The 20,884-nt window shown below is 40.1% G+C and overlaps 1 protein-coding gene across 5 annotated transcripts in view; it reads right to left on the reverse strand.

Annotated features, from left to right (window-relative positions):
- The window catches only part of NFKB1 (nuclear factor kappa B subunit 1), a 56,239-nt gene extending 41,185 nt beyond the window's left edge, over positions 1–15,054 (reverse strand). For 4 of the 5 annotated variants that reach the window (XM_079307056.1, XM_079307055.1, XM_079307054.1 and 1 more), the window contains exons 1-2: positions 3,622–3,683; positions 2,414–2,498 (exon numbers count right to left, since the gene is read on the reverse strand). In XM_079307056.1, the coding sequence (XP_079163182.1) occupies positions 2,414–2,498; positions 3,622–3,666 (130 nt within the window). In that variant the 5' untranslated portion in view covers positions 3,667–3,683. Of the gene's footprint in view, positions 1–2,413; positions 2,499–3,621; positions 3,684–14,891 lie in introns of those variants that run through there. The other variant, XM_079307057.1, reaches the window with a different exon arrangement.
- Positions 15,055–20,884: the final 5,830 nt, after the last annotated feature.

Consider the following 20,884-nt stretch of genomic DNA (forward strand, 5'->3'; position numbering starts at 1 on the left):
GATATTAAGAAAATCCATGTCCCATCATCTCAAAGGTTTTCTGCTATTACTGTAAATATTACCGTAACAGCAGAACATCCATCACCAGAAAGTCCCCAAATTCCCCAGCTACTTGTTGATTCAGCCACGCTGGCACAACACGGCAATCCACGGTTACACATTAAACCTGTCTGCCAATGTAACAGTCTGACACTGTGCCTTCTGGATGCACAGACTCAAATGCACCACAGCCAGATCATGGGGAACAATTAATGTCTTTGGTTCTTTATGTCTTAATCACCCGTCTGTCCTTGAGAAAAATCCATTTATTTCACTCTCTCCATATCTCAGCTGGAAGTACTTCTGGAAAATCCCACATGACTTGTTAAACTGACCTTGTTGAGTAGAACGAAATCATTAGTCCCTGCTTGAAAACTACTAGAGTAGAATATAAAAATTATTATATTATCTTATAACTGAAGAGCCAGTCCACAGTTAACAACATGACATATTTTCAAGAAGGGGAGAAAGTAAGGAATACTGACACACTGTTCAAGAAACAAACCAAGATGCTGCTGAAATGATCAACCTTTTCTGAAATATTTTGATTAATTTTTTGTTTGCAATAACCTGAAATCCATGATCCTTATTGAATCCCATTTTGTGCACAAGGAACTTGCCACCTGTAGTGCAGCATTACATGAGCAGTGGCACTTATAAAACAAAGGCCTTTTCAAAGCAATTTTGCAAATTAAGGACAGAGTCAGACTTAGCCCAGTAAGAGTTTTCTGTGGCAGCAGAACTCAGTGAATCCTTGACTCCCTGACATGGTTTTGAAAACAGCTGTTTTCTACTTTGAATGAGACATAGTTATCTGAAAATCAGTTTTATAGATCTGAATAATTTGTGTGGAATGAGTCTGGCAAGAAGAACACAGAGTAAGCTTAAAAAATACAAGTAAAATAGCTCATTACAGGGAAATTTCAACAGAAATTTGTTCAACAGAAACTGGAAGGAAAAAAAAATCTTGGTCTACAATGCACAAGCCCTTTCATACTACCCAGATTAATCTTACTGAATAATTTTATCTGCCTTAATAAAAATACACTGTAAACAAATGATTGCAACATTAATTTGCTGGATGTTTTTCCATATTTGTCAAGAGCTTTGCTCATGAGAACATTTTATCTTGAAACAAAATTATGTGTACCATGTGTTTCTTGATCCTTTCTTTTCTCTTTGAATAAAACAAGGAAACACTAAAACAGTAAGCCTGCTTAAATTTTTATTCTATAAGGAGCATTTATTGTTACTTTAGGGTGGAATTTTACCTGTGAAGGCAAATGTTAAATACTTACTTCATTTTACCATTAACACCTTCACTGTGATGAAGTGTATCAAATATTGCAATCAGAAGTAGTTTGCATTTTCAACCAAAGAATGTAATTTGCAATGCATAAGATACCAGCTACATCCTGATACAACAAAGAGGCACAGAAAGCTGTCATGGGAAAAGACTTGAACAGCTGTATTGGAGCTATGTTAAGAAAAAATTCCTAAGTTTAAATAAAAGTTTATTTCCTTCTTCCTTTTGTATCAGCTGTTCTAAAAGATTAAGGAGGAGAAAAGAGTTTTCCAAATTCATGCAAGAAGTAATATTTATAAAGAATTTTAATAAGCAAAATCAGACCAAGGTTGATCAAGCAGCTGATACTGACTGAGCTATAAAAGACCTGAATTTGTTCTTACTGTTCTGGAACCATACTGTAAAACTGCTTATCAGACCTTTGTAGAATTCTATTTGCTATTTTCAGTGGTTTGTTGCAAAGTTTGTCCGAGCTTTCAAACTAGTGTTATTGTTCAGGAAATTGTCAGGTGCTTCTAATACCACACTGCCACTTCACAGGAAACAGAGAAGTCACAGAGAAGGAAAAACACATTTGAATGCTACAGGAAGTTAATATTCTCTGCATTTTATTACTGAAAAACAAGCACCTTAAGAACTACAATGCAACAGCATTCAAAAGGAGAGGAACATCTTGCAGTCTGCAAGCTGGCAATGGAAACGTGCAACTCACTGAAGGTTCAAATTCAGAAAAAAGCCTCAACAAAGTAATTTATAAAATCGGGTCACTCAAAGCTCTTTGGTCACTGTCCTGGTTTCACCTGGGAAACTGCTGAAACTTTCAGTTTCTGTACAAGCCACAAAAAATCTGATTTGCCTCACTGCTGAAAGTTTCATGAGAGGAAGAAACATGCATAAAGATGGAATAAATCTCAATAAGATCTCAAATAGATTTTGAGAACTCTGCAATCTACTGTTACGACACACAAGTGAGTAAATAGAGAAAAGCTCTGAGAAGAATTGCTCAAAAGAAAAGAAACAGGAAGAATCAGCAGGACAACAGCACCATCACACAGTAAGGGTTCTTACCTGTTCGTAGTGGTAAGTCTGAAGTGATGTAATTTGTACTGTTAAATAAAGCACTCATTCCCATGAACTGATCCACTGCAAACATCTATATTGAAAGAAAATACTCCTCATTATTACATATATACATAGTTGCATAAAACATCTATCAGCAAAGAACTTCAAAGTTCTCTGCAAATATTCTCTGCAAACACTTCACTGAATTACATAAACATTTTACAGCCATTTTATTTTTGCTGGCAACAGCACTGCAAGCAGAGTTGACAGTACCAACCCAAGTTTCACCAGAATCACGAGACCGCACCAACCTCAGCACAGTTTCTAAACACACATTTTGCTTACATGCACTAACAGCTATAAATTCTAAAGAACTTATACAGTAAATTGTAAAAATTTGACCCTAGATGTCTTGCCCAAGGCCTTGCTAAGCACCTGTGAGCTTTCATTTCCACTTCTCTGATTAAACCCCACCAGACTACATTCCTTATGTAAATATATTTACAAGCTCTAATGCAAGAAAACAGTACATCCAAGGTTAATGTTCAATTTTATTTTGTTTAAACACTGGCATGTCTTAACTTACTGTAATTGTTGTCAGATATAAATCTATCTTTTTCCAAAGTGGAGCAAGCATAAAGGAGAAAATAGATGCTTTTTGAAAATTAAGGTGAGGAGAAATGACCTGTTCTTCACTTAAACTTTTCACCCAAGCACCATTCTCGCATATCAAGCAATTTATGAAATTATCTAAGAAGATCAGGAAGAGCTCCTGAAGAGCTAGGCCTATGGATCTGTGTGAGTGAAGGAACATTTTAGCTATCATTGTCAATGCAAACATCACAAACATTTACACAAAAGGGCCTTTTAGGACATAAGGGGCTTTATTTTCAGAAAGACTCCAATGTCCACTACAGAAGAAATTTCAGAGCAAGTGTAACAGGTATGCAGGGCACAAAAATAAGTACTTTTTTCAACTGCTTAATTCAGCAAGCCTAGCTTTCCTTCTCATTTCAACCATTTAACCAGTGGCAAGGCACTTTACAGGTCACATAAAAAAACAGCTTGGGGAAAAAAGCCCTCATTTCTGCCAATGCAGAATGATTTTCTATGTCCTTATTAAGCCTAGGAAATGACAGGACAATATGAGAGGAGGCCTAAACAGACAGCTAGGAGAGAATACAGAGATACTGAAAACACAGAAATTGACTTACTTGGGGATCAGATACTCCCATGATATAGGAATCTTCTGCTGCCATTTTAAGTCCTGAAACACAAAAACATAATTAGAACATCCAATTTTTTTCCAATGTAGAGCAATAGAGAAGCCTGGAAAACATTCAGAGTTAACAGCCCAATCTTTGACACTTTTTATTTTACTTGTAACATCAATGATTTCTAAAATACTTTTAAAATTTCTCAGTATTTGGAAAGAGCAATGTAAGGACAAGATAGGCTACAGCTAGGGTTTTCCACTGCCTATTGCCAAGAAATAAAAAAATACAGTCAAAACCCAAAAGTCAAAATTTATTAAAATCAGGAATTGTTTGTCTTTGCTCTGACTATTCTGACTATTGAATTAATGCAACATTATTACTACAGAAATAGCAGAACTCTTCCTTTTTATACAATAAAAAGATCAATATGAGCAGTTGTGAATGAACCCTAACGGTTTCCGTATTAAGTATTATTAAATGCAAAGAAAGATGCCCAAGAATGAACAGACAGTATTTAAAAAAAAAAATAAATAAAACCAGGAATCAATTATTGACTAATTTTGGACATCTTTATTTCCAGGGGTCCACAAATGCTTAGCACACACAACAACTCTGTGCTGACAACGACAATTATGGATGCACAGCATCCATCACGACTCTTTCTCACAGGTCTCTATGCAAATATTGGACACTGGAAAAGTTTTGCTTGGCTTCATTTTACTGGGACCAGTAGTGGGCCAGTAGCAGAACCTGTGGATTTTCTGAGGAATGCTTTAGGTCAATTGGAAGATATCAGTATCACTGTTATTTCATTTCATTTAGATGTTACTGAAATAACTACAGTTTCACCTATGCTGAGCTCACTAAATAAGGCTCTTCAAGGGAGTATCTGAAAATAATATCTGAAAATATCTGAAAATAATAGGACTATTTCAGGAGACTCATGTTTGCATTCAACAGACACTACATAAGGTTAATAACTAACAGAGGACAGAAACAGGTCACCAGCCCTCATATCCCACCACAGTGAACATGAGCCATGTTCTCCAGCAAAAAGAACTGTGAAAACCTTCTGCACCATCAAAGAGAGGTGCAAGAGATCAGTAAATCATTAAAGAAAAACTGAGTCACCATGGACCTTCTATAGGAGCTAGAGAGGTAATTATCAAAAGGAAAATTGGAATATTTGGGTATTTCATCTTGATGAAGGCTCAACTGTTTGTTAATAATCTCCAAAGACAACACAGTCTCCCACTCCCCACAAGGCAGAAAATGTAAATAAAAATAAAATGGAGAAATAGGAGACACTTAATACACAGATGACTTCCATGAAAAAGACATTTATGTGGATACAACTGGTTTTTCACCTAGAAAATAAAAGCACCCACCTGACTGTAAATCAATTTTAGAAATATTTACTGGGCAATATTTTTTGGTAGTATTTGTGTAAATATCAAATAACTGGTCACAAGATTTCAGCCAAAAGTTAATAACAGATATAACAAGCGGCCAATGTCACCAATACTGTACTTCATCACCTAATGCAACAGGATTTCAACAAGATAAAAAAAACACCAGTCAATCACATTATCTTACAGGCACATTCCACAAATCATTATTTTCATCAATTATTTGCCATTGTTATTATTCATCTTTATGGAAAAAGTCAACACACAAGGCAAGATAAAAACCTTCAGGACACAACAAAATTTACTAAGATATTTTTATTTGACTTCTGTTCAAAAAATATAGAAAAAAATATAAATAACATTATCACCAACTGACAAGTTACTTAAATCACTGAAATAACTTGTAACATGTTTTGTGAAACACTTCTGACTGAAAGTAGCCAGTCTCAACAGCCAGCTTTTTTTTTTTACAAATGACAGAAAATACCCACCCTCTTGGTACATCCTGATTAGGTAACTGTGAGTGCAAATGCCAGGTTCCTTCTGCATGAACAGAATAAAACCTAGTTCCTAAAAGTCTTGTTTGTGATGTCTCATATTTAAACACTTCAAGTTTCACGAGTCACATATGCAAAATTGAGTTCCAAAATCCTGATGTTTTCAGATGACACGGTAAGCATGCTTGTTCAGAAAAATAAAATATTCTGGAGGAGCTGACATGAATGACATCTGCCTGCTTGCCTGTTTGCTCAATGTATACTTTGCCAAACTTTCAAACAAAGCTTCTTCTGCAAGCCACAGGATAAATGTAATAGTAGGTTCTATTTTCTCTGCCCTGTTCTTGCTCCTCAGACTGCACCCTTCTCCCTCCAGCAGAACTCAGGGGATAAAAGGCAGAGTGCTCACACTTGCCACATTGCCTGGTCACATCTGCACTTCTACAATGCATGACTTTCCAACAAAGTGGAAAAACAGGGCAGAGGCATTACTTCTGAAAACCTTTCATATAAAACATTTTGATGTAAAAATTAAAACTCATATAGAAAAAAAACCCTATGACTATCTGAATCAGTCCTTCAGTTTCAGCTTTTGAAGACAGTATTTTCTGGCTTTTTGGCTGATGCAGTGAACAATGCCATGACACCAAATCAGCAGCTTTAAAGATGCTCCCCCTGCAGTGCTACACCCAGCTCTGGGCTCCTCAGCACAAGGAGCCCGTGGACCTGCTGGAGCAAGCCCAGAGGAGGCCATGAAGATGCTCAGAGGGCTGGAGCACCTCTCCTGCAGACAGGCTGGGAGAGCTGGGGCTCTTCAGCCTGGAGAAGAAAAGGCTTCAGGGAAACCTTAGAGCACCTTCCAGTACCTGAAAGGGACCTCCAGGAAAGCTGGAGAGGGACTTTTCACAAGGACATGCAGGGACAGGATGAGGAGGAATTAATTTAAACTGACAGAGGGTGGGTTTAGATCAGCTATAAGGAAGAAATCATTCACTGTGAGGGTGGCAAGGCACTGGGACAGGTTACCCAGAGAAGCTGTAGCTGCACAATGCCTGCACGTGTTTAAGGACAGGCTGAATGGGGTTTTGAGCAATTTAGACAACTTACGGTAGTGGAAGGTGTCTCCACCCAGCATATGTGGGGGGGCTGACACTAGATGATCTTTGAGGTCCCTTCCAACCCTAACTACTCCATTATTCTATGAACATGATGCTTGGAAGCAGCAAGGCAAGACCCACATAGCACCCAGTCAGCTGTGGGCAGGTGCTAATGAATGTCTAACCAGGTATCAAACACAATCTCTCACATCATCAGTGCAGATGCCTCTATTGAGATCTTCTGTGTTCAGGTCAGCTGCAGTGCTTGGGGGAGAGGCTAAAGACATTCTCTCTGGCCTGAATGTTAAGGCAGTTTACTGTAAACAGATTATAATTTAGATGTGCAAATATACACCTCTGTGTATGTAAACTCACACTTAATTGCCTTATCAGGGCCTGATTAACCACCTGTTTAAAGATTAACCCAGCTGTTTAAAACAACCCTTCTAAATGACTGAAAACACTCTCAGTTTCACGATGTTTTGTCCTCTCCAAAACCAAACAGTTAACAAAAATGTTCCGGGAACCCCACCTTCAAATAACAATTTGAATGTTTCCTTAGAATTTATCAAGTCAACAAATGCCTACACATCCTCTTACATGAAAATTGATGCAAATTCACATAGTCAGTAACAAGATTAAAATCCCAAAAAGATACAGAAAAATAGACCCTAGCACTAACTGTGTGACCTTTCACTGGCCTCTTCCCTCACTGCTCCAGTTTCTAAGCACCTTTCCCATTTGCATCAGGTGGTTAGATTAGCATCTGCCTCGAGTGGCTTTGTTCATTCTCTCATTACATGAGCTGTATTATGGGTCAGAGATTGCCACCTCCCTCATTTGAAGATAACCAGATTAAAAGTGTTTTGTGGATTATTATTATAGATGCCTGCTTCCTGCTTAAGCTCCAATTCCCACAAACTGTAATGCACACTAAAATCTACAATAAAAAATACTCCAACACCTTCAGACCACATTCAACCACAGCAGTGTCCACCATGGAGAACATCTGAAGTTTTTCAGATAATAGGGCACAGGAAGCTAGACATTTCAATTCACGGCAATTATAAGTGTGAAAACTCAAAGGTCAGTGAAGAAATTTCATTTAGCTCTTAGGGCAACAGCAAAACTTGCCCAAACCCACACAATTATACCTTCTGAGAGTATGTGATGCGTGTGCATATGAATACATATTCCTTTCTCCTCACAGCAGGTCAATTGCCATTGTGAAAAAGGTTTAAAAATAGGGAGAAAAAGAGGAAAAAACCTAGGGAGCCACGTACACACATACAGGAGATGACGGTGTTGCACCGAACAACCAAGCAAACAAACGGCAGGTACTTTGCACCACTCCTCCTCCTTAATAACCAAATGATACAAGGTTCAAGTGGCACAGCTGGAAGAACATGACTTGATTTATTGTATTCTGAATATTTGTTCTAAAGCTTCAAAAAGAGCAGCCATGTAAAATGAAAACAACATAATTAACGTAGGAATGCTGTAATCTGCGAACAAGAATTCTCATTTCTCTTATCTCAATCATTTGATTTCAGAGCTCTTCCGTGTTATTCTCCCACATTCACTGTGTCTGTTTACCTTTGAAATAGCAAGATAAATTTCCCTTCCCAACTGTTTTCAGTCCCCCTGAAGGGTACAGATCCTTCTCTTCAACTTTCCAGCCTGAATTTTAAGCATGAGGTGAACCCTTGTTCTCTTTGACACCAATATCCAACCCAATCCCTCCAAACTTGGAACGGAGCTTCTCCCTACTACCTTTCTACAGACAAACATGATCTTTATCACCCAGTTCACTGCACTTGAGAACTGAAATTAGTGTGACAGATGTGGTTCCATGAGGAAATTTACTTTATGACACGTTTTACATCATCCTGTTCTCACCTTTCAAGCTGGGATTCAGAAAGCAAGCCTCACAGTGGGAAAATCAACTACTGCACTCCAACTGACTTGATAAACTGAAAACAATTCTTTCTGAAAGTTTTCTAGCAGAGTGCTTTTTCTCTTTAACTTGGCTTTCATTGGAATTTACGTGTTAAAAATAAGCTTAACGGGACACTGAATGAAAGTAATTAAATTCAATGTGGTTATGCTCTTAGCCTGTTAATTTTGCTCACTAAAAATAGAAATAAGGATGAAAATGAAGCAAAGACGTGTCTCTTTCATATATTTTTACTACATCAAGTATATTTTTATTACATCAAGGTTATAAAGTGTGGCAGATGATCTCATTATAGAGAACTATATTTTTAGGAACAGCACCAAATTTTCAGAAATTCTGGAGCAACTGTGAAGCACTGAGGTAGAAACCAACACTGTACTGTGCAGACAGGACAAGGTGTTTTACCTGCTGTTGCTTCCTTAACTTTAGGTGGCAACTATCCATCCTTGAGCCTCTGTCTCCCACCTTTTGCAAAACAATCTGTATCTGTATAGGGACAATTGTTTCCGAGATTTGCATTTCCCAAACGGAGATGCTGGGGAAAGATATTGTGCAATCGACACTCCGGGCTGCTGGGCCAGGGCTGGCAGCAGGACAAGAGCTGTGAGATGGTTTTGGCTGGAGGCCAGAGCTCGATGTGCTGTGACAGAGCAGAGACAGCGATCCAAAGCTGTTCAGTTCCAGCCTTTCACCACTGCAGCCCCTGCGAAGCCAGGATGCTGCCCAGCCCCTCCAAGGCACAGCCTTTCCACCCTGCTTCTGGCCACCTCTCCAACACACCCTCCTTTCCCTTGGAACCAGTTCTCTGCCCAGAGGGCCACAAGCTCCAGAGCACAGAACTTTTAATTCAAAGTAAGAGACTTATTCTGTACTATATCAAGTAAATTGAACTCAAGTATTAAGGGAACATCAGGCAGACTTTCACCACAGTACTGGCATAGATGTCTTCAGGACAAATAGGAAAGAAAAACATGTTCAAAAATACAAGAAGTGATTAACTCACTCATGTTGACACAAAACCCCATCAACTACGTTATTTTGAAGGGATTTTAACTCAGTAATGAAATAGATTGAAATTTACCTTTAAATGTCAAAATGTCTACTATTATTTCTTCTCTTCAGCACCTGGGGGTGCAGGGAGCTGCTTTAAGGAAACAACACTCAATTTCCACAAAAGAGGCATAAGGAATTTTTTCACATTCCTTCGGATACTTCAAAGATGTGCAATCTCTTAATAAAAATTTGAGTGCAATTTCTCAGTATACAAGTGTGAAAAAGTTAGTGCAGAGAGACATTTTGATCAAAGATTATAATTTCCTCTGCAGTTTTTTTACCATCCACACACAGATGCAGCTGCAATAACACTACATAACCCTAAATGACACTGTTTGTTTTTCTGATATAACAACCCAAATTGCCTCTTCTTGTGACTAATTAAGCTTGCTTATTATTTCCTGTTGGGTGGGACCTGGCAGTTGTGTTCTTGTATTTTTAAAATTTTAAAATTGCTGAAGTTAAAATTGACAAGTATTTTCAGTATGATCAGGTGCATTACTTGACACCAGTATAAAAACTACAGAATGTTTAGGAAATTAAATCAGTCTCAAGTACTTGAGATTTCACAAGTGTGATCCTCTAAACCAGAATTGTTTGGAACATAATTATTTTATGAAATCAGGAACCAAATTTATTACAGCAGGTAACCACTAAATCTGAAGAAAAAAAAAAATCATAGCATAAGAAAATTTCCCTGGCAAAGAGTAACTGGACTACCTAAAAGACATTCTATTAACTGTGTTTGCAAACAGAATTTTGTTTTATTCCTTTCCCAAGTATCAAAGTAGTAAACTAATATGTCAAGAGGAAATACTAAAATGCCATCAACATATAAACTGTTTTTCCATTATACTGTTGGAATAGAGTTAGAATGTTTTTGTTAAAACACATTCAAAATAACTTAAACCAAAGGAATAAACAGTATTCAAATATATGGCAAACATATTCTAGTACATTCATAATGCTAAGTAGATGTAGAAACACTAAGATTCAACACAGGAAAACAGCTACAGTAACTACATGGTATTTTAGCCATGAGGGGTGCTAATGTTACTTGAACTAACCTGAATATGATGTTAAAATGCTGTTGCTTTTTCCTCCAGATTAAAATGAATCAATGAATCACTGAATGTTCTTTACAAATAGCTTTAGTTCATATAAAAGCTGTTCATGCACATAAAATTTTAACTTAAGAAGCCACACACACCCATTTTATAAGCCTGCCTGAAGTGTAATGAATCATTAATATCAGACTACAACCCTTTCCTTTCCTTTCCTTTTTTTTTTTTTTTTTTTTTTTGGTGGGAGCAGAGGGGCAGGGTAAGAAGAATGTTTCTGAGAAGCCAAGTAAGAAACATGACAAGCATGTAACCCCCAGACTGCAGAAGTTCATTTCACACAAGATTTGCTGTATCACCAGGTACAGTCACACAGGCTGTGGGCTCCTACTGCAGGCACAGCCTCGCTCCATGAACAGAAAACAGCAAGGGCTGTTACCACTGCCATCACAGAGGTGACCTGAGGGATTCTCAGTGTCCTTCTGGTTCTGAACAGCCACTGAAATTACAACATGACAGAAACATTCACTTGAACACACAGGAAGAGGAACCAAACAGGCAGAGCTGAGTCCAGCACCATCACAGTTATATCCAGTTTTCAACTCTAGATCTGAAGTGGATAACTAAGGCTTAATTTTTTTCTTTTTCCAAAGAAACTGTAAAACTCCTGCAGTCTCAGTGTTGTACAGTAACACATGACACAACAAAACTCACTTGGACTAAACTAACAAGACCAAAAAACCCACCTGCTTCCTTTGTTTATACTTTATTTGTGTGCTAAAATCTGTCGTGTTTAGGCGGATGGAAACATGACCTCTAGAAGAAACAAAAAAATAAAGCCAAACCCAAGCAAAAACACCCCAAACAAACCCAAACCACACAACTCACACCTATGCTGCTTTTGACCCATCAACTGTCTGCTTAAAGGACACAACGAAACACGGGAGTATTTCAGTTTAGTATTTGAAATGAAGAGGAAAAAAAAAGTGTATCTATTTGTCCTATTTGTCACTGCCTTTCAAAAGAACATAGAAGTCAAAGGGGGAAATAATGCTTGGAGTGGCAGCAGGAGCTTCCTCCCCACACATGATCTGTCAGCTCCACCTAAATGCCAAACAAAGGATTTTTACCTTGATACTACAATAACTTGAAACATCTTTTAAGGCCTTACTTTTGAAACTGTCAACAGTGCTTCAATAAAATACATGTTTAAATGAAAGCACTGAAGAAGATTCACCAAATTATTCCTATGCTCAAAGTTAGATGCAAACTTAGTGCCTGACTGACCTAAGGGCACAGTTAACGACAACCATAATTATGATCTTATCAACACAGAACTTCATAAAAGGATCACAGCTTATTTAAAGGACATCAAATTACAACTTCCACTTCTAAAATACCTCTGTCAGAGCTAAAAATGACCAAAACCAGGAATTGCTTTTTTCATTACCTGCCTGAAACATTCATTATCTTCTCTTTGTTTTACAATAGCTGTGTCATTTTGTCAGAGAACCAAAGGAAAGCTATCAGCATGTTGAAAAGAAAGATCTTTAACTAACTGTAGAGTTTTCATTAGTTGCTTACATAAACGAGTAACAATTTTCTTTATGACTGATACTTTTGAACTTAGAGTTGGCAAACATAGCACTGAGATGTGAAAGTATTTTAGCAAGTACAATTGGAAGCAATCTATGAAAACACAGGAGAATTAACCAGCATCTCTGAAGACAACAGGTGAATTTTCTCAACACTAGCTACAGCAGAAAGCCAACTGTAAGTTAGTAAAAGATATATTGTCTTTCACTGTATCTTTGCAATTTCAAAAATGAGCATCTACTTTGTATTACAAGCACCTTCAATAGTAAAGACCCACAGGCCTTCAAATTTAGTTCCTGTCCTTCCAGAGACAGCAATATGCACAATAATACAAATTCCTAACTGAGCATATTTCTGGAGTATGCATGCAGTCATGAGGAAGTGGTATGGGAAGGTTTTGGAAAAAGCAGCAATGAAAAGGAAACTCAAAAATCTATTAATTAGCAAATTTCTGTCAATTATATTTTTTTGTAGGTATCTATTACCGAAGTCAGGTAATGCCACCTCAAGGAAAAAACTAAATCAAATCTATTATTGAATTTTTAGAAACAAATTTTTAAAGTAAACTTACATTTATTATTAATTTTCAAAAGTAAAATACATAGTAACACAAACAACCAGAACTGCTATTTTTTAACAAATGAAGCAGGAAATTTTCAAATGTGCACACAAAGGAAACACCACTGTCTGCTTCCCCCCCCTCTCCCTCTTCCAAGATACTCCTTTTCTCTGTCCCAACACTTTTATCCAGCAAACTTTTCTGATTTCGAAATAAATACTACAAAAACGTGACCAAAGTGTTGCTGGAACAAAGCAAGTACAGACAGAAATTTTATCTGTTACAACACTGTGTTTCAAAAACACACAACACAATGCAAAGTGATATAAAGCTATTCTGGTTTTGAACTTTAAACGTATTCATTTCTTGCATGAGAAAATAACTACATTTTTTGATGATTCTACCACTGACTGACATTTCTTTCCTCATAAAGAGGTCAAAGGGTGGAAAGAAAAAAAACTTTTCCCCTTCATTTAGTATTTCTAATTAAGCTCTAACATATCTTTCACAGATTTCAGCACTGAGATTCCCTGAAATCTCCACACTCTGTGGCACATTCTAGTATTTCAGCATAACTGTTAGTTAAATTTTTGGGCCAGGGAAAATTACAGGACAGAGCATCTGCCTCTGGATCGTCACAGGCTGCTTTTTCCTCTTTCATTTTCTCATAAACTGTAGTAATTTCTGAAGATTACAAAACATTGCAGACAGGATGCTATCTTAGAATGACGTCTTGGTTAATGCTTTCCTAGAACGGGAAGCTACTTTCTTCCATGAAAGACTACAAATACTTTGACTTAAATACTATTTCAAAAGTTGATACTACATAGCAGAGAGATTCCAGATGTCAATAAAGTCAAAGTGCTCTATTTTCAACCCTGTTCTGTGAGCTTGACAGTGCTGCTGGTAGCACAAGGCAAACAATTCATCCACCTTTCTCTCTGAACAGAGTAAGTGAAAATATGACTTCTGAAGCACAAAACATGCCAAATATAATCAGCACTTCAAAACCATTTTTAAAAATCATGGTAACAATAATCTGTATTTCCTTTAAAATGTTACTCTTAAGCAAAGATTCTGAGGATTTTAAGACAGGAAATTGAAGTGCAGCAGACGATCCCTTGCCTCCAAAGTCTTATTCCCCAAATGCTCACAGGCACCCAGATTCACCTATTAGAACGAAAATAGGCAGCAGTACACCCATGATGATAATGGCCCACGAGCACAAGGCTCATGACACAGAAACAAAACTCCGACTCACATTCACGTGAAATAAGTCAGTAGCACTCCTTTACCAAAGTTACCATCAACGCAGAAAGCACCAGCAGATTAAAAGAAAAAATTGTGATGATAAGAAGTTCGATATTCTTGGGTTTCAAGGCCAAATGTTACTGAGCAAACAGAGTAGTAGTACTCCTCGTCGCGACGAGGACTTTCCGGTTTCATCATTTACAACAAATTACTTTTTAAAACCTCACTATTTCGTACCTTTTAGTACAGCGTGCGGCACCCTCGGGCTGCACCAAGGCGAGGACACCCGGAGCTGCCAGTGCCAGCCCGTTTTTCCTGGGGACACCCGCGCTGCCCGATGCCCCAGGGCTGCGGCGCGTTCGGGTGTCACCTTCGAAACCAAAAGCGGCACAAGCAGCACCTCCCGTGCCTGCGAGCGGCAGAAGCCGGGCTTGCGGACTTTTCTCACTTTGCTGCTCACTTTGCTGTCACGGACACCCCATTCCCCGCCAGGATGACCCCTGTAATCTCAGCAGCAGAGCTGTCCCGGCATCCCGCCCGCTCCCTGGCTGCCTGCCGGCGAATCCCGCGGCAATCCCGCCCGGCGCTCCGGCGGGAGCTCCGCGCCCGGGCCGAGGTCACAGGCGCGGGGCTGGAGCCGGGCACAGCCCGCAAAGGCAAACCTGAGCTCCGGGCGCTGCCCCAGCCCGGCTCCCGCCCCGCTCCTGAGGGACAGCGGGAGCGCAGCCAGGCTCAGGACAGGGGCACAGGGAAGAAAGAAGGCAGCGAGCGGCCGCCTGGGGCTCACCGGGCAGAGCTGGCGGCGCCTCCTCCTCGTCGCGCTGTGCCGCCGGCGGTCCCTCAGCGCCGCGCCATGTAACCCGGCGTGCCGCCTCCCGGCTCCGCGCGGACTTTCCCCGTCCTTCCGCCCGCCCCACCGGCGAGGGCACCCGCCCGGCACCGGCCTGCGCAGCTTCCGCCCCTGCCCCCGGCCCGCCGCACTTCCTGGCTGGAAATTCCCGCTGACGCTCCGGCGGCGCGGAGGGCCGGGGCGGGGCGGGAGCGGCGGGGAAGGAGCCGGGCAGCGCCTGCCGCCAGCCCAGCCGCCGGCCGCGGGATCCCTGAGCGGGGACAGGCCCTCCCGCCCGGGGGAAGCCGCGCAAACACGCGGGTCCTTTCATCCCAGGGCAGCCGCCGCCGCAGGAGTCATCCTGTCCCTGCCCGCCCTCCTTGTCCCACGGCGGCATTCGCGACACCTCTCTGGAGACCGGCCCGACCCGTGGCTGCCAATGTTTGGGGTTTTTTACCTCTAAATATAAGGTTTGGAAGCGGAGAGACTCTGCGTGGAGTTAATTTACCCCCCCCCTCCCGCAGTGCCTGGCTCGCTTTCCCAGGCGCTTCATTGCAGGAATTACCGATTGCTGCCCGCCCGATGCCTGGAAGCATCACAGGGGCACAGGCTGCACAGCACCACTTTCCTGCAGATTTACACAGCTTCTGGCACAGCAGGCTCCCGGGTAACTGGTGTCAAACCGTGCCAGCCATCAATAATACGCTTCTTAATACCTGAACTCAGGTTTGCAGCACAGTAACCGAGTCTCCCGGACACATTTAACCGAGTCAGCTAGTGCCACGTATAATTGACACAAATGCTGTGTAAACCAAGTTCAAATATCTCTGTACTGAATCTTAAACCTCTGGTTTGTTAAAGGTTAAGAGTGCCCCCAATGAGCATCCAGCACTGCTCCACCGCATGTGTGTTTGCACAGTCAGCAGCGCACCTCTGGGGAATTTTGTTATGCTAAGGCCACACGACATGGGCTTCACGAACGAGACTGAGAAAAACTGTCATTTAAAAGAAGGATTTAAAAAACCCCAAATATATAAAGGAGCCAAGGTTTATGACTGTTGCCTTTTTGTGTTGAAGCAAGGAATTTTCACCTAGAGCAAAAATACGTTCAGAGGGAATAGAGTGAAATCATAAGCCACCTGTTGACTGCAACAAAATGAAAGGGAGTAGATTCAGATGTTACATTTTGTGCCACATCTCTGGGCTGGAGCAGAGAGACACTATTTAAAATGAGTGCTGAGAGGGCAAAAGAGAGCTTGGAAATGCAAAGGTTTTTCTCTGCTTTCTCGAGAAGAGAATTGAAATTTCCTCCATGTTACACATATGTATATGTGAAGAGAGGGTGATTTTCTTGTTTTGGATTGCCACTCCTGCTCTGTGGTGCAATTCTGAAAATCCACTCCCCCATTCTCTTCCTAGTACAAACTGGGAGTTGAGAATGACTCAGCATTTCCGACTAAAATGTTTTCCATATTATACGGGGATATTCCCAGACATTCAAGACCCAATATTATTTTTTTTAATGGAAAAAAATACATGGAATTAATAGGACAAGTGAGGAAAGAATTGTTTCAAGTCTACATGGATTTTAAATACAAAGAAGTTTCAAAATAAGATTCATTTGAAAGGAAAGGTGCCATGTCATAGCTAATCAAGGTGTGCTCACAGGGCAAAACCTGCATGAACAAGTACCAGGATATCAGACGAGGTGGATAAGTTCCAAAACTTAAGGAGACTTACCTGATGGATTTATTTTAAAAGGACACATATTCAAGTACTCACATTCACCTTTCCTGTGAAATCTTAAGCAGCTTCCACAAAGATCTAAGTTTTTACTCTTCTCAATTCTATTTAAAGCATCAATTTGCCTTTTTTAGAGCTTAATCCCATAACTGAAATGTTATTTCTCCTGAAACCCACAGTAGTGCCGGGCTGTAAGCCCACACTTTGGTAAATTATCTTCACAGGACACTCTAGATAAATGAACAGCTTTATAGCACAGGATTCCCACTTGAAGAGCCAAGTAATCCCATTCCAACCACTGATGAAACCAGGCAGATAATACAGGCTCAGTGGTTTCTTCTCTGCTAGTTTTGCTCTGGGAATACAGATATACAGATCCCTTTGCAAGGTCAGAAATCTTTGGCCTCAGTACTTTTTAATCCTATAACTAATGAAAGATGAACATGTAAGATAAGCAGAGATTTTTTTAAATAAGCAATTTTTTATTGATATGCCGAGATTGGAAAAAACCATGAAAGTTTCTTACATTATTTTTCTTCTGCTTCTGAGGTATATGTTAGAATCAGAATAGGCTCTTTTATTCCCTTTGACATAGTAGGTTTGATGCTAAAGCAGGAAAAGATAAGGGGAAGTCTAAGATAGCTACTGAGAGACACTGCCTTTTAAAGCTTTCAACTCCCCATCTTAATTAAACTACTATGCCATGCTATCCAAATCCCTTTCTGGTCAATACATTATTTCTTTCTCATCCAGATAATCCAGAAGTTCTAACTTAAAAACTGATTTGCTTTATGTAGTGGCCAGTGGTCATCTTAATACACTCCAGTCTCATAGAGGTTGTCAGTGTTTAGCCAATATTTGCTGTTGGCATTGCCATCATCTCCTATAGCTTGAATTCACCACTAACTCAGGAATACAATATGTAAAAAAAAAAAATTAAAAAAAAAAAAATTGTATTTTTAAGATAGTGTCATTATTCTGAGAATAAATATGAAGCTCTAATGAAGCTGACATTAGAAAATGTATTTTACAAAACATTTTAAATAGCCAAAGTGCATGTGCAAAGCCAACTGTTTCAGCTGCAGCTAGCAGGGTGTAGAGTTCAATGATGCTGCTGAATCCTGAGGCTGCAGCACTCATGAGAAGTACTTTCTGTCATCTCTGTCAATTTTGTAGGATTATGAACTGACCTCAATTCATCACATATGTCATCAGATTTAGATAGGCATAGCAACACCCTGCAAGGCTCCAAACAATGTGGTGTCTCCTGTAATTGCACAGGCCACATCCCAAATGCACCTCTTGCTTCCTTCCTCCAGAGCCACAAATGAGACATGGGATCTCATGTTACCTCCACTGTGGTTCAGGCATGTAACTTTGCTGAAAGACTAAATTTCTGATGTTTTGGTTAAGAGTACCAGAGCTGAAGCAGGAGGTTTCAGGAGTGAAAAGCTGTTGGGAAGCAGGTGCAGGGGAGTTAATTTAGTAGACTTTTATATAAGAGAACCACAAAGCTGTAGACATGGCTGATGTGTGTAATTAATAGAGAAAAGGGAACCTTTGGAGAGAGTTAGAAGTAAACAAGAAAGGGAACACTGCCCAACATTTACTTATAACTGTGATACAGTATTGGGTATCACTTCCCAAAAGGCATGGAAAGAACCCAGCAGAGAAGGCAATCTGATGTATGTAATCTTTGGAATGGTTAGCTTATCCTCCCCTCAGTTTATCTGTGTAATGCTAGGCCTTCTTCCTTCTTATCTTTTACACTGGCAGATACTAAGGAGAGTTTCAAAGCAAACCTCTCAGTTACACCAAAAAAGGTGGTTTGTAGGTTCTCTGGTAACTTGCTGCAAGGTAGCTGCTCTCAGTGGAGCTCCCCAGACCACTGTGAGAGGTTGTGAGCTGACCAGCTCAGATGCAGAACATACATCCCAAAAGTGTTACCTAGGCTGGTCCTGCTTAGCAGCCCAGGTTTAGTGGCTGAGCAGTGTAATGCTGTACAACAGTAAGTGTGTTTATTGACAGAAAAGAAATGGCTGTGCTTGTAGAAACTGTTTAGAGAACCATTAGTGTAGCACTGTAGCAGTGTGGAGTTCGTGCAGCTCAGGGCCCAAAGCAAACTGCTCCAGCAAGTGGAGCTACAGCCGAGCGCTGTGCTGTCTGGCAATAAACCTAATGAACTACCAGTCAATTCTCCAGGATCTGGGCCTAATTCAGACTGTGAGTGATTCACTGCTCTGTCACTCAGCTGTATAATACTGTGATCAGCCACTGAAGCTGGAGGGATGGGGTTTTGCCATTTGAGTTCAGTGGTGGCCGCAGGTTCTTACCAGTCCACTGCATTCGCTCCCTTCTCTTCCCACCTCCCTGTGTTATGATTAATATCCTGTGCTATAGTCAGGATTTAATATATGAGTTCTCTTCATAGTATTTTGCATATTTAACTTCTCTCTGGTTACATCCATCAGAACCCAGTTCAGGGGCCCAGTTGTTTTCCCAAGGGATGTATGTTCTTCCTATTGTATAACTGTGGCTTTAGAGCCTCAGTAATGTTTTCACCCAGCTAGCTAATGCAAACAAAAGCACTTATTTGTTGTCTTTGTCACTTTAGTTTGTCACTTTCATTAAATACATGCTCAGTTCCATTTATGAGGTAATTTTGGGTCAGATGTACTGAGTAGGACCAATATTAACACAGTATAGAAAGTGGAATTTAGCTAACTTGATTCATATTGGTGTTACAGCTCAAGGAAAATTCCAGATAGCTAAGAACTGTACAAATATATAGGGAAGAGATTTCTTCTGCCACCGAAATTTCAACATCTAAATATATAATGGAAAAGATTATGGAAACTGAAAGTGGCATTCACTACTGTTTGAACTCATGCAGTGATTACTTTAAATCTTCTGCTCAGTCATTGGTATAAGTAAGTTTCTGCTTCAAGTTTTAAGCATTTACCACAGCTAGTGATATTCTTCTTGAAAGTCCAGACCTGAAATATCTGGATATACTATTTTTTTTCCTCAGGTTTCAATTAATTTTAAACCTTATGTTTAAAAACCTGAAAGTGTCATTGTTCAAAAGGTATTTTTTTAAACTGATGTGATTCTCTTTAGGCAAATCCTGTGGGTTTAGAGGACTTTATAATTTTGTAATGATGGGGGATTAACAACAGTGAGTGGTGAACAGAGACAAATCACTAGTGTAATGGATCAAGCCTTCCAAAAAATACAAGATTATAAAGGGATTATTTGGAGGGCACTAAAAAAGGCAGGTTGTCTGCTAAATTTGATTTCTCAAAAGTTCATACTTTTTTAACCTTTGTTCCAAAACTGTGAGGGTTTGAAATGTTTTTTTTTTAACAAAGTATTTTAGACTTAAAGCTGCAACACCCGAAACAAGACAGGCACTACCTAAGGCTAATGAAAAGACAGACAGTTTGCAGTGTGATGACAGAAAGAGCCCTGTGATAGAGCAGGGTCTCAGGAGTGGAGAAGGACCTCAATCTGCTTTTCACTCTACACAAGAAGTAGGTGGAGGAAGCAGGGTGTTCTCCTTATTCTAGTTTCTTTCTCAGTTCCCTTTGTGATTTAGTGTTTGGAAGCGGAAGCCTGGCTGAAAGTGGGGCAGTCTTTGATTCTTTCTCTCCCTGGTGAAAGAGCATGATACAGAAACTATTAAGCTATAAATAAAGATCCCAGCACCAAAGCTAGGAGTGGTGTGACCATGTGATTCTGTGTTCCCAAGCCTATTGTCTTGAATGTTGTCATGCTTCCGTGTCCTGCCTTGCTTTCAAGGCTAAGGAACCCCACACAATGCTTCAAACATTCAGAATGGGAACCTGTATGGGCTCAGGGTCTCTGCTCTGCTGAGACCTGACCTGAAAGTGCATGTGACTTTTCTCACCTGAGGGCAGGGAAATGGAATTGCAAAGTCTTCAAATGTTGCTGTTTACCTAGACGTCCAAATAAGAATATGAGACTACGGTTTAAGCCCTTGGGTGTATTTACAACAGCTCTTCCCAGCTTTAAGCATTGTGCTGCCAACAACTGGCTGCACCCAAGACACTCCCTTTGATAGCATAGTGAGAACTGTGCTGCTGTGTTCAGATCAACAGCAAACTCTTGTTGACCTACCTGGGTGTAGGGCTGGCGGTTGAGGGAGGATCCCTGCCTTCTCTACAGACTTGGAAAGTGTTCTGACA

The sequence above is a fragment of the Erithacus rubecula genome (genome assembly GCF_903797595.1).
Source record: "Erithacus rubecula genome assembly, chromosome: 5".
NCBI lineage: Eukaryota > Metazoa > Chordata > Aves > Passeriformes > Muscicapidae > Erithacus > Erithacus rubecula.